The following is a 22,044-nucleotide window of genomic DNA, read 5'->3' as shown; positions in this document are numbered from 1 at the left end:
CCTGCTATACTCATTCGGCCCATTATGTTACCAGCCCAATGTGATTTGTCATTTTCTCTCCAAAACGTGGCATCTCGATCTAACGCCTCTCATTGCCACTCGAGCTCTCTCTCCTCCTCTCGTTCCACTCCAAGGTTAGTCATTTTCTTCGTTACTTATTCTCTTTACTACGATTGTTCCAAGTGTTTTTCTACAATTATTCTCCAATTTTTTTTGTATTGGATCTGCATAGATTTAGCTTTTGACGTTTAGATGACCAATACTCACTGTTTGTTTATCTTCTTTGATTATTATACTTTGGTTAAAAGTATGATTTTTTTTTGTATCTTATAAAAAACATTCTCTCAACTGCTGCATCCGTCTAATATGTGTAAGATTTTTTATGACATTTTGTAATCTTTTTGCATGAAGAATCCGTCAACACATTGTGATCCAAGCCACAAAAGTCCTTTCTCTGACCACAGAACAAAGCAAAGGAAGCTGTCTTTTCTGGTGGTTATCTGCAATAAAAAAAGATATGCCTGGGGTTCGTGGACCGTCGGAATACTCACAAGAACCATCTCGTGACCCTTGTCTCAAAGTCAACGCAAAGGCAAGCACTTCTTTCTTCTTTGCTTTTGCTGTATTAATTCAGTTTTGGGGGTGATGTGATGTGATGGCAGGAGCCTTTCAATGCTGAGCCACCTCGCTCCGCCTTAGTTTCATCTTACGTCACTCCCGTCCATCTTTTCTACAAGCGAAACCATGGCCCCATTCCCATTGTTCATCACATCGAAAAGTCCTCTTCCTCTTTCATCTTTCATCTTACATCTTCTAGTTTCTTTTTCAGCCTTTTGTCTGATTCTGGATTCTTTGTTTCCACTTACCAGCTACTCTGTGGCCGTCACCGGATTGATCGATAACCCAACAAAGCTATCCATCAAAGATATCAGGTCCCTGCCCAAGTACAACGTCACTGCTACTTTACAGGTGGTCTCTATTATTTATTCCATCCCTTCCAATATCTCAGGCCTTTTTCTCAGTTCTTGTATGTGTTGAAACAACGCAGTGTGCTGGTAACAGAAGAACTGCCATGAGCAAAGTTAGGAATGTTAGAGGGGTTGGATGGGATGTTTCTGCCATTGGCAACGGTTCTTTTTTTTTCTTTCTGACTGTCTTTTTTTTATAATATAATAATAGTGCAAAGACTGTGACTTTCAGCTGTCTGGGGCGGGGCCAAACTGGCTGATGTTCTTGAGCTTTTGTGGATCCCAAAGCTCACTAGCTCCACCGTTTTAGGTGGCAGGCATGTTGAGTTTGTCAGTGTTGATCGCTGCAAGGTATATATATATACTACTTTCCTTTCATCTTTTAGTTATGCATTTGGTTGATTCGTTCTGTGTTTCTAATATAGGAGGAGAATGGTGGGCCTTATAAGGCGTCAATCCCTCTTAGCCAAGCCACTAATCCTGACGCCGACGTTCTCCTCGCTTATGAGATGAATGGAGAGGTATTGATATCTCTTTCTCTTTTGCCAACTCAGCAAGCAAAAAGTCTGTTTCATTTTTATTCAATTCACTTGTTTGACGTGTCATCATTGCTTGTTTGTTGATAAATGTTTGTCCTTGTTTGAAGATTCTGAACAGGGATCATGGGTTTCCGTTGAGGGTGGTTGTCCCCGGTGTGATTGGTGCACGTTCGGTCAAATGGCTTGATTCCATCAATGTACTCGCTGAAGAATGCCAGGTCTATCTCAGCTTTACTTTACCCTTTTTTTTAGCAATCAGAAACTGCTCTAACAATGTTGTGTTGAAAGGGATTTTTCATGCAAAAAGATTACAAAATGTTCCCACCTTCTGTCAATTGGGACAATATCAACTGGTCCTCAAGGAGACCGCAAATGGATTTCCCTGTTCAGGTAGATAAATATTTAACCCTCTTTCTGACAGTTGTATGAGTTGAGGATCTTCCAGTTTCTTTGCCATGTTTGTAGTTCATTTGATGATGGATTCTAACTGATCATTCTTTTTTTGTTTTGTAATGGTGAACAGAGTGCAATCTGCTCTTTGGAGGACGTGCAAATGGTGAAGCCTGGAAAGGTGAGAACTTTCGAGCTGAAAGTCATTTCCTTTCCCAATCTGTTCTGACAAATGCAGAAGCTGATTCAGTCTAATATTGGTTTTTTTTGCAGGTAAGCATCAAAGGATATGCGGTTTCTGGAGGTGGGCGGGGGATCGAGCGAGTGGATATATCCATGGACGGAGGCAAAAGCTGGGTGGAAGCTTCTAGAACACAGAAACCAGGAAAGCATTACATCTCTGAACACAGCTCCAGCGACAAATGGGCGTGGGTGCTGTTTGAAGCCACCGTTGATGTCTCCCAGAGTACCGAGGTCATCGCCAAAGCGGTAAAAAGCCTCTCCAACATTTATTCTCAGATAGTAAGTGGATTTATTGACATTAATGTTGTATAACAATTATGGGAATGTGCAGGTGGATTCGGCGGCTAATGTTCAGCCGGAAAATGTGGAGTCAGTGTGGAACCTAAGAGGGGTGCTCAACACATCGTGGCATCGTGTCTTGCTTCGTTTAGGCCACTCTAACTTGTAGATCAAGTTACCACCGCTTTGTATCCTTCTCCTTTTACCTCCTTTTCGGTTTCGAAAACCAATACTGTTTTTAAAAAGAAAAATATATATGTATAAACCTGTGATTACTCTTAGCTCTTGGTCGTCGTCTTGTGCGTTGTTTTTATAACTATCCACATCTTGTAGTTTAGAGTTTTAATATTTCTTATCCTAAGTGTCTCTTACTTTATTTTACATTAGTGATGCTATACGGAGCAATCCACCACAGTTCCATAACATAGTTAGAAAATGACATCTTAAACTATAGTGATTCAAGTATTTAACTATTAATGTGCTTAAATATTGGATTAATGTTTGGTGATGGCCGATAACAGTTTTAGAGTAAAAATGTGGACATACAACCATGTGCGTTGGCTTTGAGCCATAGTTTATTAAATCTGGTATAGGTTTGTATATGATTCAATTAATCTGCCTAAAATTTGTTAGTTGGGTTTGGAGTTAGGTTAGATGCAAACTTAAGCCACATGATCTCTTCCTTGATCTTCTTGGTAAAAGAAACCAGCAAAAGCAGGGAGGGTTACCGGAGGGGAGACAATAGGAATAGATGACGGCGAGTTAAGGAAGCTAACCTCCGATGCTTAAGCCGTAGTTCTTGACGTGTAAGCAATATTATGTGCGAAAATTGTCAAAACTTTGTTGGTCAAAATTATATTTAGCTTTTTGGAATCTTGCTTCCTTGTTTCTCCGAATTGACAACGTCAAATTCAATAGTTAGGCAACATCTTTTAGATTTTGTACAAGCAGAATCATTTATTTGATGCTCTCTTAGTAATAAAAAGGATTAGTGCATGCCAATGTATATATATATATATATATATATATATATATATATATATATATTTTATAGATATAAATTAGTATCCGCTTTTTAAAAATAAAAGGATTAGTGCATGCCAATGTATATATATTTCTTCAATGTAGGATATGTGGTATCGCTTTAGAAAAAGAAAAAAAAATTAGTCTCTGTTTTTCATATTCATAGCTGTCATGAAGAAACGCTAATCAACTTGAAAAAACCAAAGAAAGCAAAAACGATTGAGTCAAAGACATGTTTAGAGTTTGTATATTATTATGGGAATGAATAATTTTATAATTCTTTAGATCCATATTTATAACATTTTCAGTCTAATTTTTTTTTAAACATACTTATCATAGAAAAAAATCCTAAAAACCATACAATACTCTTTAGATGTTAATTTTGATAGGAAATTTATATTACTTGCGCCTACAAGGCTATGTCTGCCCCAACGAACCTTTTGCTGATACACATAGATCTAAGACATCTTCAGAATTAACAACAGCATAACTATATTTTTTGCAGAGAATACATTTCACTAGAATTAGAAAATGATAAGTAAAGTAAAGGCGGTGGTTTCAGGATGGTTCCTCTTGCCTCTTAAGTCGCGTACATAACTTGAGATTCAAGATTCCTTTTTATTCCTTCAACATTCAAATATGGTTTCTGTAGAGAGAAGACTTATCGTTTCCTTCAAATCTTATTTATTTTATAAAATAAAGTGTTATCAAATTTCACCTATAAATACATATATAGGTTAGGAGCATCCTAAATATCAAACAATTTACCTTCTCTCCAAAACCCATCAAATCAGGAAATACAAGCCTTCTAACATGTCAACCATGAAGAACAACAACAACAAGAAAAATATGAAGATGAGTTCGGGACAAGAGAGTGGTAATGGTACTACTACTAACATCGTTGTTACAGAGACAAAGAATAAAAAGGTGGAGAGGAAGGAATCGATGGACGTGGACCAGTGCGCGGAAGCTTTCATCGCAAATTTCAGAAAGCAGCTTCTTCTCCAGCGTCTTGAATCCATCGACAACATGCTCTCTCGGGGCCTTTAAACCTATTTATGAATGCACACTTGTTTGTATGTATTACTACTCATGTATTATTTATTTATTTGGTTGACTCTGAAAGGCCTAGTATGCAGTATTTGAGAGAGAATAATTGTCATTTTAGGTTACACTCCACTTTCATGGGATTTCTATTTAAAACTAGTTGATAATGAATTATATGTTTATTTATTTTACTTGTTTGTTGTGAATTCTGATGTATAACACCATCGTACTAAAGCAAAAACAAGAGAGCATTCAAATTGAGACAAATATCTTCTTGTATATAACTTTTCTTTTTATATTTGTGAAAACTCAATACAGCCCTAGAAACCCTCTGGATTAAACCTTTAAATGGAATGCTGCTACAATTAGTTAAACTGTATACACTTTATTTTTCTTAGATGTATTGTGCCCAGGCTTGTGTATATTTTAGGAGAACCTTTCTGAATCAACTATGATTTAAAATCAATTAGAACAAAAAAAAAATATTTAGAACGAATATTGGTTCTAAGATTTTCAAGGGATTCATTCATAAGAGAAACTATAATTTATTTTTTATCATTGTTTTGAAAAGAACATTAAATATTTTGAGGATTTCAAGAATCATTAATAGGTTAATTCAAGCTAGATATACAAGACGGCACAAAAAAACGTTGTAGGACTTCGTAGGAACCAACAACAAAAAAAACAAAATATATGTAAGCATTATTGCATTAATTCTTGGTTATATCATACAGTAAAAAGAGCAAGAAGAATGATCATTTCCTCGAGTGGAATCACATTCACTGATTCACGTCGGTCACTTATTCATTACACTCCAAAACAAGCACACCAATACATACAAACACAAACACAAACACAATGACAACAAAAACAGAGATTGTTAAGGTTGGACCACTTGGTGGATCTGAGTCTGCGGTTGTGGCTGCACCATCTGATGAAGTTTAACTCTGGAGCAGGACCGAGCCATTCCTCCTATGAGGGGGACAACGGGGAGACTATCACAGTTGCATATCTCAATCATGAAGCCATCTGGATCGTGGAAGAAAAGCTGATCCACTTGGATCCCTCCTTCTTCAACTATCGCCCTCACATACTCTATCTCCATTTCCTCAAGCTTCTTCTCCACTGCTGACATACTCTCGCACTGCATTTCCACAATCAGTAAGTCTTCTTCTTTACACCAAATGTTTGCAACAATTACCATATTATATGCCCAAAACAGAGCAACAACTATAAATAGTTATGAAATTGGTGTGTTATGCAATAAATAAATATATATAGACAAATTTCTGAAGGGAAAATCCTGATCTTAAGGGGAATAGAGAGCTTCTACGCATGCACCTAAATTATGTTTAATTGCTTAAAATATACAAAGGTAGAAACAAAAAGTCAAAAACTAACCTGGAAAGAGATATGGTTGTCTTTGGGATTGATCTCGGTTTTCTTGGGAAGTTTCTCTGGTTCTGAGGAACGCAAGAGATGTATTCCAATTCCATGTCCAAACAACCTAAAACACAAAACGTTTTTTTAAATTCATTTTATAGTTTCTGTAAACTCTTTCAAATTTTATATACAAAGATAATCAAGAGAGGGGGTACCAAGCGCCTTCAAAATTTAAAGACTCAGGTCTTCGAATAGGGAAGAACCCTAACACCGTTTGGTAAAAAACCATGGATTCTTCAATGGATCGGCACAAGAGAGAGACATGGTTCAGTGACGTGAGATGGAGAGGGTTTCCTGCGTTCTCCTTCATTTTTTTCTCGAGAAAAAACTCCTAAATAACAATGGCGTCGACGTCGTATAGTCGAGGTTGATTAGATGAGACGATTGCAGAATGTTATAATTGTAGTTGTGGGGGATATATATAGATGTGTAGAAGGAAGGTAAATTAATATTGGATAACTACGCAACTTATCTAATGATCAAAATACATTGGCCATGATGATGTATTTATAGAAGGACTCTAAGCAAATTGCAAATTATGGATTTTTAAGAAAAAAATCAACCTTCACACTTAAACGTGTCACACTTAGGCATATATACCATCGTATTTTATAGGCTTTGGATTTACTAGAAACTTAACAAGATTAACAATAATAAAGTATAAATGAATATAATCCAACTAATAATCAAAATTAAGAATGTGATCGATGAGCAACAAACAACAACTACGCAATATATAATTGAGAACCGATGTGATTGGTAAACATGGAAAGTGAAAAATATGTGAGAATAGGGCGGTTGCATACATAAAATGTTGTGATCCTGGCACTGTCAGGATGAGTTCGACACGTAAGAACTCAACCAAGCTGACTCGGACTATCACAACTTCTAGATTTTTTCCTTCAACTTAAACAAAAACAAAAACAAATCCATGTCTTTAATAAGATAAGAGATTATACTGAACACGTCAGCAATTACCAAAGTAACCAAACATAAGTCTTTTGTTGTTTTATGTTGCCGTGTTATCTTTTGTTTGCGATATTCTGGCTATAGATGGAGTAAAAAGAAACCTACCTTCGGTGAAACTATTTTTACTTTTCCTTTTGACATGATAAAAAGATATTTTTTTGGTCGTCTATAAGTTAGTAACTTTTTGTTTTTGAGCAGATATAACTTAGAAACTTTTTTTTTTTTTGCTAAAATGTAAATATCATATAATGAAAAAGAAGATTTTACAAAGAAGATCTTAAGTTTGATCCATGATGGCAAAAAGAGAGAAAAAACAAAATGGATCATAGAAGGTACAAACTACAAGGTAGAACCTTATCTCAGCCACATCGCCATAAGCGGATGAAAATGTTTACTAGCTCTCCTAGCAGAAATTATGTTTCTCATGTCTTTATCAATGCCAAAGAAGACTGATTCCGGTGGGATCGAAGTCTGGTTATGCATTAGGTTGTTCCTCTGCTTCCAAAGATGGAATATAGTGGTTTGAGTGGCCAACTTCCGCAGCAAAGTGAGCCTCTTGGACGGTGATGCTCTGATCCAAGACAGCAGCTCAGACCAGTTGGTGAGCAGTGTTGCAGACGATTGGCACCTGCGGAGTACCTCCTTCCATACTTGAGTGGTATAATCGCAGGTTAGCATAAGGTGGTCTCTGGTTTCATCTGATCTGGAACAGAAGGCGCATGCTGCAGATACGGGCATTCCCCAACCGGCGAGTCTTGCTCTGGTTGGAAGTCTGTCGTAGTTCGTCACCCACATCGTGAAGCTGTGTTTTGGGAGAGCTCCTTTGAACCAAACCACGTCGATCCAGTCCTTTTTCGCTTCTCTTGGCCTTAGTACCTCCCACGTAGTGGACGACCTGAAAATAGACAAAGAAGAATCACCAGCAACCCATTCAAATACATCATCCTTCTCATGGGATAAAGGAAGCGTAATGGTAGTTAAGTAAGTATGAAGGTCCACTTCCTGCTGTGATCTTGGATGCGGTAATGACCATGAAGTTCCTGAGATTGCGTCAGCCACCTTAGCGTTCTCCCTGATTCTCAATACGCGAGGCCCAGCCGGTCCCATTATCGTGGATAGCTGACCCAGGGGGGTCCAGACATCGTACCAGAAACTCGTGGAAAGTCCATTCCCTAGAGTCGTTTTACAGAACTGAACCGCCAGGGGGCGGAGATCTAGTAGCTTTCTCCACGCCCAAGAGTCGGTCGCTGAGGCCTCAATTAGCCAAAAAGATTTATCCGCTAAATGGGTGTACCAGTGCCAGTCGACCCACAGCGACGGAGACTTAGACAGCAGTAACCAAATGAATTTGAGACAAAGCACTCTGTTCCAGACAGTGAAACTCCGCAAACCCAGACCTCCTTCCTCTTTAGGAAGGCAAACCGTGGACCATGCCACTTTAGCTATGCCTCTTTTTTCAATGTTACCTGACCATAAGAATCTAGAACATAGAGACTCGATGTCCTTAATGCAGCCTTTAGGCAGAATGAAGGCTGAGACCCAAAAATTAATAGTACCGAAGATAACAGTCTTGAGCAGCTGCAACCTCCCGGCGAAGGAGAGAAGCTTTGTGGCCCAAGACTGGAGGCGGTTGGTGATCTTGGTCATCAAAGGGGAGTACTCAGAGATCTTCAGTTTACGACTCATCAAAGGCAGCCCTAGATACCTTATTGGAAATTTACCAGAAGAGAATCCATAGCTAGCAATGGCGGTGGATTCGCTTTGGTCAACTCCCGAAGTGAAGAGCTCAGTCTTGGTCGTGTTCATGTGCAAACCTGACCAAGAGGCAAAGTCATCGAGGCACTCCGCAATACCGTGAAGACTGTTACTAGTTCCATCGAAAAAAACCATTACGTCGTCCGCAAACATGAGATGGGAAATCTTTAAGTGAGCTGTTCCGGGATGATAACCAATGTTACCAGCCTCATAGCGCGACAGGAGCAAACGAGACAGACATTCCATGGCAAGCACAAAGAGATAAGGGGAAAGCGGGTCACCTTGTCTGATCCCTTTGGTGCTTTTGAAAAAACCCCCCGAGGCTCCGTTAACCGAGACTGAGAATGACGCAGTAGATAAGCATTCGGAGATCAGCCTGATATAAGACTCAGGAACGGCCAAGGCTCGGAGAGAAGCTAAGATAAAGTCCCACCTAACACAATCAAAGGCTTTCCTCAAGTCTACTTTCAACATACCACGAGGAGAGAGGGCCTGAGTATTATAACCTTTCACAAGATCCGTGGCAAGTAGCACATTCTCCGCTAGGAGACGCCCTGGCAGAAAAGCAGATTGGGACTTAGACACCATCAGAGGGAGGATCTCCTTAAGCCTCGATGCCAACAACTTAGAAATAACCTTATAAACCGTGTTTAGGCAAGAGATGGGTCTAAAGTCAGTTGCAAGGGACGCATTTGGCTTCTTCGGAATAAGGACCAGGTTGGCTGCGTTTCATTGCTTCAGGAGGCAACCAGACTTGAAGAACTCCAAGATAGCTTCAGTAACCTCCGGACCAATAATAGACCAAGTGGCTGTGAAGAATTCCGTGGAGTAACCATCTGGTCCACCAGTTTTATTCAATGGCAGGGAGAAGAAAGCATTCTTTATGTCCTCAGCTGTGAAGGTTTTTTCGAACCCAACGACCTGCTCCGCTGAGCATTTGAAGTCAAAGAGCAAATCCAAGTCACTTTGAAGGAACATTGGTTGGGAAACCGGGCTCCCAAGCAGGTCCTGAAAGTACTTCACACACACCTCCTGAATACCAATCTGAGAATCAACCCTTTCCCCTGAGTCGGAGATGAGGAAGTGGATATGATTCGCAGCTTGCCTGGAAGCCGCGTACCTGTGGAAGAGTCTTGTGTTACCATCGCCGAAGGAGCACCAATTTATGCGCGATCTCTGAAAAAAGAAAGTGGCCTCAGCAACTGATAGCTCTTCCCAATCCTGCACAGCTTGAAGCTCATGCGTAGCGTTGAGGACAGAAGGCGATGACAGCATGACGGTTTGAGCCTGAACCATCTTCTCGTGAGCGTGAGCAGTCTTTTTCTCGATACCAGAGTAATTCTGCCTGCTTAATTCTCTAATCACATTCTTCAGTAACTTGAGCTTCTTTGAAACTCTAAACATAGCAGAGCCCGTGATGTTAAAGGAGAACCAACTAGTGAAGACGGAGGCAAGGAAGTCCTGATTCTTGATGAGGAAGTTGTAGAACTTAAAGGGCTTCTTCATTCTATCCTTTGCAGGGTCCAAGATGATTTTGATAACCGCATGATCTGAAAATTCTGGACTTCCAAAGAAAGCAACAGAAGCCGGGAACGTGTAGTACCATTCATCATTTACCAAAGCCCTATCAAGCTTTTTCGCCAGTGGAGAGAGTTTGCGCTTGTTCCACCAGGTGAAAGTAGTACCTCTGTAGTTAAGGTCATCAAGGCTTGCATCAAGAAGACACTGATTAAAGTCCCTGATATTTTTATCCATATTCAATGTGGGCAGCTTAGAGTGCTCGACTGGATCTCTGATCTGGTTGAAATCACCTAACACCAGCCACGGTTTCGAATCCAAATTGTGCGAGACAGCCAGCGCAGAAATCTCAGACCATAGCACAGACCTATCAGCAGCATCATTAGCCGCGTAGACAACAGAGACGAACGTACTGATCCGAGTAGCAGGCCAGGTCACCTCAACGGTGACCATCTGAAGCGACTTGGAGATGGTAGAAACAATCAGAAAAGGATGCCAAACTAGCCAGATTTTACCTAAAGGGGAGAAACCGTAATTGTCTTCAGAAAACCAACCGGGAAAAATATCTGAAACAAACTTATTTTTCTTGAGAGGCTTGACGTGAGTCTCAAGAATTCCGCCAAAAAGAGGTGAGTTTTTCCTGCACCATTTACGTAATCCGCTGCGGTGATTCAACTTATTGAGCCCGCGTACATTCCAACAAAAAATGTCTGTCGACATTAAAACTAATTGATTTTGGGGCCCTTGCCCCTGTTACCTTTCAAGCCTGAGAACTTTTTTGTATTTCGCATAACTTAGAAACTTACACATGCACATCATGTTTGAATTTAAAATATAACACGACAGTACGTACGTAACACTATTACTAACTAATTTGTTTTTGTCGTTGTGTTATTTTCGGTAGATAAAAACTTTTTTTTTAAATGACACGAGTATGACAGTTAACTATACGAGTTGGAGAGAAGAAAACACACACATGTATTACAACACTGTAAGGAAAATAAAGGCGGCTCTTTTCCTTAACGGAAGGCTTTCTCAAACAGATCAAAGTCACAGTTAAAAATCAGAATCTCTAGCTTGAGGTTCGATAGGCCAATCTTCTCCTCCACACTGATGCAGTTATAGCTCTCCTCACAAATTGCTAGCTACGCTTCTTCTACTCATCTACACTACACTTTGTGATGATTCAAGTTTGTTTCCATAATATGTAGGCCACTTGGCCACTGAGTAAAAACTCTGTAACCCTTTTTTTTCTCTTGCATTTTAATAGAAAATCTTTTTACGAAAAAAGAAAAGATAGGCGGCTTACAATCACTTTGGATTTTAGCCTGATTGTTTCGTTTTACCTAATCTCGCATGATCAAATGATATCATTTTATAGTTTCATGCCCCCATAAACCCACCATTTAAATAGACTTAGGGGGTGTTAGTGGGGATGAGATTTATAATGAGTCTTAAAATTTCTAAGTCTAGTGTTATTGGTTTATAGATTCTCATATTCTCATTGAAATCTATTGTTATTGGTTTGATGATTCTATAACTCTATACAAAATCATTTGTTATTCAAAAAGTTTAGATTTTAATGATTCTACAAATCTATTAAAGTAAGTGTTATTGGGAGTTGAATTCTTATCCTTTTAACTCACAAATTAAGATTTTGAGAATACTACATGTTTACCTTGAATTCTTAGAATCATTACATTACTTTATTTTCATAGATTTTCACAATATACAAAATTCTCTACATCTCTTTCCAAATTTAACAAATCTCTCAACTTTTAAAATCAACAAACTCTATAGAAATCTAAGTCCCACTAACACCCCCTTAATTATTATGTTTTCAGTGAGTGTAGAATTTATTTTTTTTGGTAAAAGTGAGTGTAGATTTGTCACTCACTTTAAACCCGTTACACATTTACTATTACTTTCCATCTGGCCAGCCTTTTCTTTTGTCGGAGGGCCGATAAAATTTGATATGGAATCCAACTCAAGATTAGTAAAGCTTTTTTAACATTTTCTTTCGTTTTCAAAGTTGATTAAAATAGGTTTGCTTAATTACATAGTCGAAACAACTAGTGACAAATAATAAGCATACCGCATTCATAATTAAATATATGCTTAACAAGCAAATGGTAGAGACAATTAAAATGACTAGGCTTAAACTTTTATGTCCTTTTGTAAAATGGAAACACAAAAGAGTAAAATACCTACAAACGATCAAAGATAACAAACTGTAAGAAAAACTTTCACTTTGCAGAAGTTTCCACATCCAATGGCCAATACACATTTTTTAAAAAGCAAGCAAACATATGTCTGAGATACAGACAAGATTGATACGTTCTTTTCTTTTCTACGGTAGCAGGAAAGTCTCTGAAGTGGACGTTGAGTTGCCTATATTGACTGTGAAGTAGAAAACAAAACCGTTTCTCTTCTATAGGTAACTAAAATCAAAATGCTTTTGGTTTGTCCTGAAGAATGGTAAAACAACATGCTCTAATTGATTGATCAAAGCGTATGCAGTTTGAGTACTGATCCTTACAGCTCATCTAGTAGGCGACAACGACTGTTCATATACTTTACGTTTACCACTTTTGCTCTCCAGCTAAGATTACAACTAAACATAGATCATATTTAACTCGGGGAGGCTTTTAGATGGAAACATAATAATCTAAACAAATGTATTCTAATCATTCAGATTAGATCGTGTTCAGAGACCAACCAAGATCCACTATGCTACTTCTTTATGTTAACACAATTGTTTTGGCGCCTGGCTTGTGGAAGAGTCAGTCACATGCGAGATTAGTCAAAACCAGCTCCTTCAAGGAGTTTTCACACACAGTTACAACCGGATACAATAACCATCACCACACTGAATCCCTTCATGTCTGATCGAAGAACAGCAGTGGTTAACAGTATAATATTTTGATAGAGAGAAGTGATTCAACAACTGACACTCAATTGATAGTGTGGGAGAAAAACACACATTGTAAGGTGTGATTGGTTGAACTTGGAGTAAATCAAAACTCAGAAGGAGGTTTCAATCTAATGAGACGCTTGATCCTGTCTTTGTCGGTGTTCTCCAGAAGTCCGTTCCAAACGATCTCATCAAGACACAAACAAATCCTTCCGTATTTGTCCAAAAACACTCGCTCTGTAGGAGGTTTCCCGCATATGTCTTTCACAGCCCCTGTTATGATAAAGATGGCTTCTGCCACTGCAAGAAGATTCAACAAACTCTGAATGAACCACTTATCAACTGAGCTACAAAAATAAAGAGAGAAAGAAAGAGGCTTACAAGCAAGTTCGTCGTACTCGTCTTTACCAACGAGGAAGATGCTAACATCCCCTAACATGGTATACACGATATAAACCGACCTGCAACACAAACACAAACTCTCTTCTATTACATCCAAAGCCACCAAAATCCCACAGGAAGAGTAGAAGTAGTTTGATGTTTACTTGTGGCACGCAACGAGAAGCTCCTCGTTCTTAACACCTTTGAGATTCTCAGCTCCCAACTTAACCAAGAAAGATCGCCAGGTGAGACGTTCCTCAGCTGGCACTCCATTGAACCTGCCAGATTATAATATCTTTATTGATTAATTAAATCGAACAAGTCACAACAAGCAGTTATAAAGGGAAATTTTAACCTAATTTCGATAAAGCTTCAAACTTTAGCTCAATTCAAAATTAAAGAAACAAAGCAGAGACATGAATGAAGCTAATCGTAAACCTTAATCAAGAGAATCAAACAACTTTTCAGATCCATTAACGAGATCAAGAGCTAGGGCAATGCTCGAGTTTGATCTTTAGTGAGCTAACCAAACAAGTTTGCGATCAAAAGGAATTGGATTCAGAAGAAACTAACAGAAGAAAAATACGGATCTGGGTTGCGAACCTTTCGATCAAAACGTTCCCAACGGAATTAGCGAACAAGACGGCAAGGATCATGCTTTCTTCCTCTGCGATTCCTTCTTACGCTTTCTTCCTCTCTTCTCTTCTCTGTGTTGTTCCTTTGGGCATTGTAAATTGAATTCGCTTAGGGGCCTTGTCGTAATTTCTCGTCGTGAATATTTGAACCCTCTGTTTCACAACAAGTCTTTCATATGGATTCACTTTTTTGACAAAGTCCTCCTCCAGAGTCCAGCCTTTATTATTTGTTGAGCCCAACGTAAATCCTTGTGTACTGGAACAACCCTACTCTGTGATATGTTAACCAGTTTTTCTTTGTTAATTTTTTTTTTGTAAAGATGGTATATGTATAATTAAGTAGAAACACTGAAATATTAAGTGGATGTATAGGTATAGTAGATGCACTTGATAGTTAAGTTAGAGTGGGGGAAGAGAAGATGTTGATAGTTGAAGAAAGAGGGAAGGTCAATATCAATGGAGAGTTAAAGGAAATGTGTCACTGTTCCAAGTCTATCAAGAGAAAGTAGAGACCACCCTTTTTCTTTCTTGTTACCTTCATTATTTCATTTTCCTCTCTCTTTTCACACTCCTTGTTACCAATTTCTTTGTAGACAATTTTAAATTAACTCTCGTCACAAAATATAAAAAAAAGAAAGTTTATTTACATGAAATGAGTGGTTAAGTGCAAGTTTAAAGTGAAGAGAGGACAAGTCATAAAGACGAGCACAAACAAACAAGTACCAACAAGCTACTGATGAAGTGAAAGTTGGTGCTCTTCTTTAACCTAATTCGTTATCCCTTCACCTCCACTTGTACTTTTTGAAAGTTAAGGAATCCTAACTTTAAAAGTCTTCACTTGAAAATATCTCTCATTATTAACACCTCCAGTTCTTTTTTTATGTGATGTACTGAATACTGACTACTGATGATGGTAGAGTTAATTGATATGTGTTCATTTAACAAAAAAATCATAATTAACTCGTCGCCATATTTTTTATTAAATATTTTGTTTTCCCGTTTGTGTTATAGCACTTTTGGAAATTTATCACGTCACTATGTATATACTTCTAAGTTTGCAAATGATGAAATATCGTACAATAATTTTGGTGGACAAAAGACAGATACCACTTGATGATTTGAAAGGTTTAAGGATTCAATCATATATCTTTTGATCCAAAACGTCACAATAAGACGTCGATATATTTTCTATAAGAAAATGAGATAATATGAGCTGATGTTGGTGCACGATTTGTATATATCTATTTTATTAAAACAAACCAGAAATGAAAGATGCGTCCATGATCAATCAAAACTTGGTTTTATACTTCTATTTAATGCTTATTCCTCTCTCGGTTAGGCAACGAACGTTTTGTTATTTATGGATTCTAGAGTACTCAGATTTTTGTTTGTGTAAGCATCTTTTTAATAGCTCGTGGTATAATCCATATCTTCTCTATACAATATACTTGATGCAGTTTAGAAAGTTACCATCACTCACTTTTGAATCCATGATTTCATTAGAAGGTCTGGTGATCTTGACACATACATTCATACCATAATAAAGTTTCAATAATGTTCATGTGAACTCTAGGCTGCGAAATAAATAAAATCTAAAATTTGATATATTAATGGATTCCCATTAATATTTGATTTTTCTTCACTATTGTTACGTCTCATCATGCGTGCAAATTAGATTTGAAATATTACTACTAAATTGAAGAAAATTCTGAATGCATGTGCTTTGTGGGGATACATGATACATATTACATTACAAACCTAATTTAACCAACTATTTAATTTCCATGTATTGTTAGGCCTTTAAATCAACGAAGGAATCATTAGTCAACGTAGTTGATTTCACATGACACTTTTAATTAGAAAGCGTACTGTCTGCTTTAATCAGGAGACAAATTGGCCCCCAGATTAGGGATGTTGCTATAAATTCATGTCCTCTTGTAATAAACTTATTATGTACAATGTAACGTTATCTTTTTTTTTAAAGTCTAAAATATGAATGCAATTATAAGACTAACATACAACACAAATAAGAAAAAGGTCACTTCTGGATTGTAGTTACAAATACTAACACTTTATTGGACACAAAATGAAATATAAAACAAAATATAACTATTACATATATATAAATATAAACATGATATATAGCATATATGGGTATAATTAATAATTATGGCTGTAAATCAGCAATAAAAATAGCTATATATAAGCAAATAATATTTAGTTTGTATTGAGAAGCTCCTCTATCATCTGCAAAGCAACTTTCTCTTCCTCGTCCATTACTCCTTCTTCTCCTCCTCCTCCTCCACCGCCGCCAACCTCAGTGGCTGGACCAACATCTTCTTGTGAAGCATTTTTCGTAGGCTCCTGGGAGGAGCTAGCGGGACCTAGCTCGACCGTCATGACCCAACTGGAATCAGACTTGGAACCGGCACGTTTCTGCCAGACTCCAATGTGGGAGCTGGCTGTGTCAAGACGCAGGCAGGTGAGGGAAGGCGAAGGAGACTTGCAGCATTTCCTCAGTTTTGCGCTGAGGATGGTAGAGAGTGATGAAGATGATGAAGAAGATGATGAAATATCGGTTTTGCCCTCCGATGTGTCTCCTGTGTTGTTGTTGTTGTTGTTGTTGAGGGGGAAGTTGGTCTTGGCGTTACGGCCGCTCATTAAAACGGCAGCCTCGTCGTAGGCTCTTGCTGCCTCCTCTGCCGTCTCAAACGTCCCAAGCCAAATTCTCCGTTTCCTTTGATCATGCATGTTATACAATATAGTCCGTATAAGCAATAAAATATTAAAATGGGGTTTATGTGTTAGCTAAAGAGATGAAAGCAAATGAGTAAAACGATCATGTATATATATGTTAGCGTGTGTGTGTTTGGTTGTGTACTGAATGCATCAGAAAGGGGGAATAAATGAACAACATAGAAAAAAAGGAAAGAAAGAAGAAAGGTACAAGAGAGGATGACGAATCTCAGCGACCCAAGAACCCCAATGGCGTTGCCTGACACCTCTGAACTTCTTCGTCTGTACCATTTCTTACTTACTTACTCTGAGTTCTTTGTCAGAGAGAGAACATGAATTTTTTATGACGAGTAGTATATGTAAGATGGATGTTTGGTAAATAGTAATGTTGTATATTTATATACACAGGTTAAATTTTGGTAGATGAAAGGTTTGTACTTGTTCTTACCCTTATTACATTTGTGACGTCCTCGCTAGCTAGTCTATTATAGAGAGAGAATTTAGTTGGAGTTGTTGGTATAGAGTGATTGCTAATGTTAAGGATATATGGTTTTTTTTTTTTTCGTCAATGTTTTTAATATTGATGAAGAAGGGCCAAGCCCAAATACATGGCTGAAGCCCATAAGAAACTACTAATCCGAAAGTGAACAATAAAAGCCTACAGGCCAACCAAGAACAATTAATGGGCCTACGACCCAAACCCGAACCACGAGAAAACCCGACGACTTCGACTGGTACACTCGTCGAGGAAACCGGATACGTGTAGTGATCAGAGTCGTCAGAGCGACACGTATCGCTTCCGTCTCTACTCGACCGTCACCGCTTGGATACAAAGGATATATGGTTATAAGTGTAAAACTATTTAAATTTCGAAGGTAAGATCGTATTATATGTAGGAAAGGCACAAGTTGTACAAGTGTCACATGGCCGTGTACATTGTTTTTTAGCAGACCTACGAACGTACATCCCAATCAATTGTCCACATCATATAGCTAGCTACGTACGTACTACGCCTCCCTCATGTTTAATTTGATGCTTACTTATATTTGTATTTTTTTTTTTGTCAACCACTTATATTTGTATATTACTTCGTACGTACGTCTAAGCCTTTTGTGTTCACTAGTACTTGCAAAGTATTATGATTAAGGCCGAGTGGGAATTAAGAACCAAACATGTTTCATTTATATACGTCGTAAGCTGGTTAACAACCAACCATCGTCCAAAACTATCATTATCAACCTGATCAACCAACCATCGTCCATTGGTATGCTTTTCTTATTCTTATTCTCAGAAATAAGATTGAGCTATAAACCTTAGTTGGGTCGTAACTGTGAGTACACTTAAAGTTGTAATATTTTAGAAGATTAGTCAACCGTGAAAGATTGCCACATACAGCAATCACGAAATAGGCGCTGGGAAAAGTGTTGTTCACTCTCGATCAAATATAAGTAACACATGAGATATACATCATAAGACACAAACACACACATATCTAGAGGAAGAAAAGTTAATTTCTCTAGAATATAATCATATATTAGTCAACACAAGTTAAAAGTAAAAGAAAGGACAAAAATTAAAGAAAGGGTGGCCCATATGCAATTAGTAGAAGGTTTTGTCAAAAATGTTTAGTTGGTTGCAGTACACACTGCCTAAGCCCTAACTGTCGGCTTGGGTCCAAATTAAGGCTGTTTATGTGTCAATTTCATATATATATATATCTCGTTTAATATTTGAGCAAACATATTTAACCTAATGTATGCTTGTATTTAAACATAATAATATGGTATATACTATTTGTTTCATTGGTGCTAATTTGATGATTGCTTGTCATCGTATATATAGGGTCCCCGCTTCCATGCCATATAGTCTCTTCATTAATTACCGTATTTGGATCTTGCATGTGATTTCTTTTCCAATTATCTAATATATTATTGTTTTGAGATATTTATTTTTATTGTCGACTTCTGTAGCGACTTATAGAGTGATACTCATACTGTAGTTAATATAATTTGGATCTGTTAGTAAAGTAAAATCATGAATTCTGCAGCTGAAATTCTCGGAAGTATGACCCATCTTCAACTTCAACTGGAGTATTATATATAAAGCACATCATTGTTATATTTCATCTGGATAATGTACTATGGTTAGAAAAATGAAGTGAATTTTTACCCAAAAAAAAATGAAATGAATTTTTACCAAAAAAAATATAAATTGAATTTTGAACACAAACTTATTTATCTTTTGAAACACGAAATACACGTGATGGAAACAAATAATTTTCAAGAGGCTAATGGTGGTGGTTTCTTGTTGGAGAAAAGATGCCAAACTGCGAATTTTACGGGTATATGAATCTCCCTTTTTGGAGTTTTACTTGCATCAACACGTGTTCTCATGTCCTCTTACGTTTTTTGTTGTTGTTGTTGTTTTATCGTTTTCAACTGAACGAAAACAGCGTGAACAAACTGGCCCGATTTAAGTAAAATGGGCTTAAGTTGGGCTATACTGATCAACACAATACTAAAAGAAGAATAAGGTGAGTGGAGAAGCTGTCCACGTCGTTTAATTAAATCGACCAATAAAAAACTTCTATTTTGCCACATCAGACAAGCCTCACAGTGTGGGCTTCATCCTATAAGTTTTGCGTATGGGCTACATCGAATTTTTAATCTGCTCAATGAGACCCAAATCACAAAATAAACCTGTCGAAGGATGACGATTCTCTACGCCTCTACCACTTCGTCTTCTCCAGTTGAAGAGCAAAGAAACTGAATAGTAATTGAGCCACTTCTACACAATCAATACTTTCGTTTCAATCAATCAATACCTTCTTAATGATTTCGTTTCATCTCTCTGTTTTCCTCCTTCTTTATATACTGATCTTCTTTCCTTCCTCAAATCTCCAAACAAGCGCAACAGCTGATGACGATGAAACTGGAGTTGAGATTGCCATGAGGGTGGTTAGATTCGCCAAGGGCTTGAGCGCTGTGACGATGTTGAGTTTAGTCCCGAAGGTACATATTCTTCTTCTATTATTTTTTGAATGATTTGATTTTATCGCTGTTAATCAAAGTTTTGGTGTTCATATCAGCTTCGTAAGGTATGGATTTTGAAATGTGTAATAAATTTGAAGCTTCTGGTACGGTTTAAGGTGTGATGGTCTACTTTCTGCAGCAGAAGAACGTCAATTTTTTTTCCTTCCTTTGAACACTCTAATTATAGTTTGACCATTCTAATTATAGCATTTTCACTTTGTTAGATCTTCAGGTTGATTAAGGATTAGGTTCAATACATTGTTTTATTGAGAATAAGATTTACGTAATTTTCAGGTATAGAGTATGTTCAAGCTCTGTTTTCTCGCAGCTCTACTATTTCATTGTTTATTCTGCTTAAATGCATACGCAACAACTGAGATCATGTGTATATGTTATGTTCGTAGGTATTCTCTTTAGGGAAAAAATTGCAAGTAGAGATGATGAAGCTTTTGCATCTGTTCATAACTTCATCAAAACCAGTGATGGATATTCTACTGATAACGACAGTTGGATTTTATATCACTCTTGATGGAGTCAATCTTCTTGGTCATGGTGCTCACAAATATTTGAACAACGTTGGTTATTACTTAAAACACTCTTTTTGTTAATAAATCTAATATACCACTCAACTTTAGTTTAGTTTTTTCTGTAAAGACAAATGAGGTCTGGTCTACTTAGAGATCCTGATAATTGCCACAAATATGGAATGGGTTATGTCTCACTCTGCAGGGCCGTAAGTGTTCTTCTCACTTCTTCAAAAATCACTGTTCTTCTCACTTCTAGAAGACAATGATTTGTGACACACTTCTTGAGAAAGACCAGGTTTTGTAGTATGAATGATCTTAAAAACTCAAATCTTCAAATTTTGGTTTTTGCAGTTAACCAACGTTTGTGATCTGTGATAACTTCAGTTCGACATGAAAAGAGGGCCATGAAGAGTCTTCTCTGCTTATGCCGGAGAAGCCACAAAGTCTTAAGAAAAGAAAACAACTATGTACTCATGCTTGGTACTATCGTAAACTCTAGAAACACATTTCGTGGTGTGTTTGGATTCTTAGAAATCTCTATTTTTTTTTAATTTGGAATATTTTCAGGTGTGATCTGATTCTATGGAGAGGAGAAGGAGTATAACTTTCTTATACTCCAGGAGAGTCACGGTTTTCAGATCACAGACCCGTTTCTGCAATGTTTGCAGTAGAAATTGATATGAAGAGTCTGAAAAAAGATAGATTCAGGAAAGGTTATTCTTGTGCAGCCACTCCACAAAGCATAGTTTTAACTAAGATTATTACAGTTCTTTTTTAGACCAAAAAAAAGTTTTTTTCTTTCTTCATTGTATAGCTATATGAATATTTTTCTTGCATCAGCCATCATGATATATATATATATATATTTTTTTTAATGGTATCAGATGAGATTAGTTTACATATAGAGTTATAATCTTATGCGGCTGCTACATATTGAACTCTCCCATCGACACACAACCTTCCATTGAATCCAACTATGACAGCTGCAAAGTTCCATCGATTCTTCCAAAGAAGAAGAAGAAGATGACGATGAGGTCTCATCACTTGATCAATAACTATTCATCCTTATATTAATGAGGAATGACCGTATACTATGAATGTGTAACAGGTTAGGAGGTGGAGAAAGTAAAAAAAATGTGATTCTACTATCACATAAAGTCAACTTAACTTAAGACAACAATTCTAAATGATATAAATTGGAGTAAAGAAGAGAGAGAAAATAAAAGATATGAAAGGGGAAAAAATAAAAAATAAAATTAGAAGTAAAGTTTTTCTTTGTTTTAACTAGAGATAATATTATGCTACAGTTATTAAGCATTAAACATCCATCTTAAAATGTAAAATATATAATATAAGTAAATACACAATTTAAAAAAATGGAAAAGTACATTAAAATTTAAATATCTATTTTAAAATATAAAATATAGATATTACGTAAATAAAAAAATATAAGAAATGGAAATAAACATTTTAAAAAATAGAAAAAGTACATTAAGATTTAAACATCTATCTTAAAATGTACATCTATCTTAAAATTGTAGTAAATTATATAAAAATGGAAATACCACATTAAACAAAAAAATGTATAGTTTTACATCAAGAAAGTCCCTATAAAACTCATTATTCCATCAACATCAACCTCACA

At 37.1% G+C, this 22,044-nt stretch overlaps 5 protein-coding genes and 1 long non-coding RNA gene across 10 annotated transcripts; 3 read left to right on the top strand and 3 right to left on the bottom strand.

Moving 5' to 3' along the window:
* The first annotated feature begins 20 nt into the window (after positions 1 to 20).
* On the top strand, positions 21 to 2,795 carry LOC106346662 (sulfite oxidase-like). Its single transcript, XM_013786053.3, has 12 exons — positions 21 to 134; positions 412 to 592; positions 663 to 778; positions 870 to 969; positions 1,049 to 1,130; positions 1,201 to 1,319; positions 1,394 to 1,489; positions 1,615 to 1,725; positions 1,796 to 1,897; positions 2,031 to 2,078; positions 2,171 to 2,386; positions 2,472 to 2,795. Exons 1-12 carry the CDS (start codon positions 25 to 27, stop codon positions 2,586 to 2,588), a joined length of 1,398 nt encoding a protein of 465 aa, XP_013641507.2. The 5' UTR covers positions 21 to 24; the 3' UTR covers positions 2,589 to 2,795.
* A 185-nt stretch (positions 2,796 to 2,980) lies between these two features.
* LOC111209091 lies at positions 2,981 to 4,675 on the top strand. The gene is made up of 2 exons (XR_002660853.2): positions 2,981 to 3,225; positions 4,237 to 4,675. It is a non-coding gene; the product is annotated as an uncharacterized LOC111209091 (long non-coding RNA).
* Positions 4,676 to 5,181: 506 nt separating this feature from the next.
* LOC106346665 (glyoxylase I 4-like) lies at positions 5,182 to 6,576 on the bottom strand. The gene is made up of 3 exons (XM_013786056.3): positions 6,088 to 6,576; positions 5,891 to 5,996; positions 5,182 to 5,633 (listed from the first exon to the last, which is right to left on the bottom strand). The coding sequence occupies exons 1-3, from the start codon at positions 6,240 to 6,242 to the stop codon at positions 5,370 to 5,372; spliced, it is 525 nt and encodes a 174-aa protein (XP_013641510.2). The 5' UTR covers positions 6,243 to 6,576; the 3' UTR covers positions 5,182 to 5,369.
* Positions 6,577 to 12,973: 6,397 nt separating this feature from the next.
* On the bottom strand, positions 12,974 to 14,245 carry LOC111206597 (TSET complex member tstD-like). The gene is made up of 4 exons (XM_048782339.1): positions 14,073 to 14,245; positions 13,634 to 13,747; positions 13,470 to 13,549; positions 12,974 to 13,388 (listed from the first exon to the last, which is right to left on the bottom strand). The coding sequence occupies exons 1-4, from the start codon at positions 14,123 to 14,125 to the stop codon at positions 13,192 to 13,194; spliced, it is 444 nt and encodes a 147-aa protein (XP_048638296.1). The 5' UTR covers positions 14,126 to 14,245; the 3' UTR covers positions 12,974 to 13,191.
* Positions 14,246 to 16,097: 1,852 nt separating this feature from the next.
* LOC106378117 (ethylene-responsive transcription factor WIN1) lies at positions 16,098 to 17,252 on the bottom strand. The gene is made up of 2 exons (XM_013818303.3): positions 17,052 to 17,252; positions 16,098 to 16,841 (listed from the first exon to the last, which is right to left on the bottom strand). Exons 1-2 carry the CDS (start codon positions 17,129 to 17,131, stop codon positions 16,322 to 16,324), a joined length of 600 nt encoding a protein of 199 aa, XP_013673757.2. The 5' UTR covers positions 17,132 to 17,252; the 3' UTR covers positions 16,098 to 16,321.
* A 2,106-nt stretch (positions 17,253 to 19,358) lies between these two features.
* On the top strand, positions 19,359 to 21,297 carry LOC125610217. Of its 5 annotated transcripts, none has more exons than XR_007340240.1 (5): positions 19,362 to 19,851; positions 20,277 to 20,447; positions 20,602 to 20,694; positions 20,784 to 20,879; positions 20,967 to 21,297. XR_007340240.1 is itself a non-coding variant. In XM_048782337.1 (3 exons), exons 1-3 carry the CDS (start codon positions 19,672 to 19,674, stop codon positions 20,653 to 20,655), a joined length of 405 nt encoding a protein of 134 aa, XP_048638294.1. In that variant the 5' UTR covers positions 19,359 to 19,671; the 3' UTR covers positions 20,656 to 20,777. The 5 variants fall into 5 exon arrangements, 1 of the variants encoding a protein (XP_048638294.1); XR_007340242.1 differs by having other exon boundaries at positions 19,363 to 19,612; positions 19,757 to 19,851; positions 20,277 to 20,694; XR_007340241.1 differs by having other exon boundaries at positions 19,363 to 19,612; positions 19,749 to 19,851; positions 20,277 to 20,694.
* The last annotated feature ends 747 nt before the right edge of the window (positions 21,298 to 22,044 follow it).

The sequence above is a fragment of the Brassica napus genome, chromosome A6 (genome assembly GCF_020379485.1).
Source record: "Brassica napus cultivar Da-Ae chromosome A6, Da-Ae, whole genome shotgun sequence".
Classification (NCBI taxonomy): Eukaryota; Viridiplantae; Streptophyta; class Magnoliopsida; order Brassicales; family Brassicaceae; genus Brassica; species Brassica napus.
This window is presented reverse-complemented; position numbering and strand designations above follow the sequence as displayed.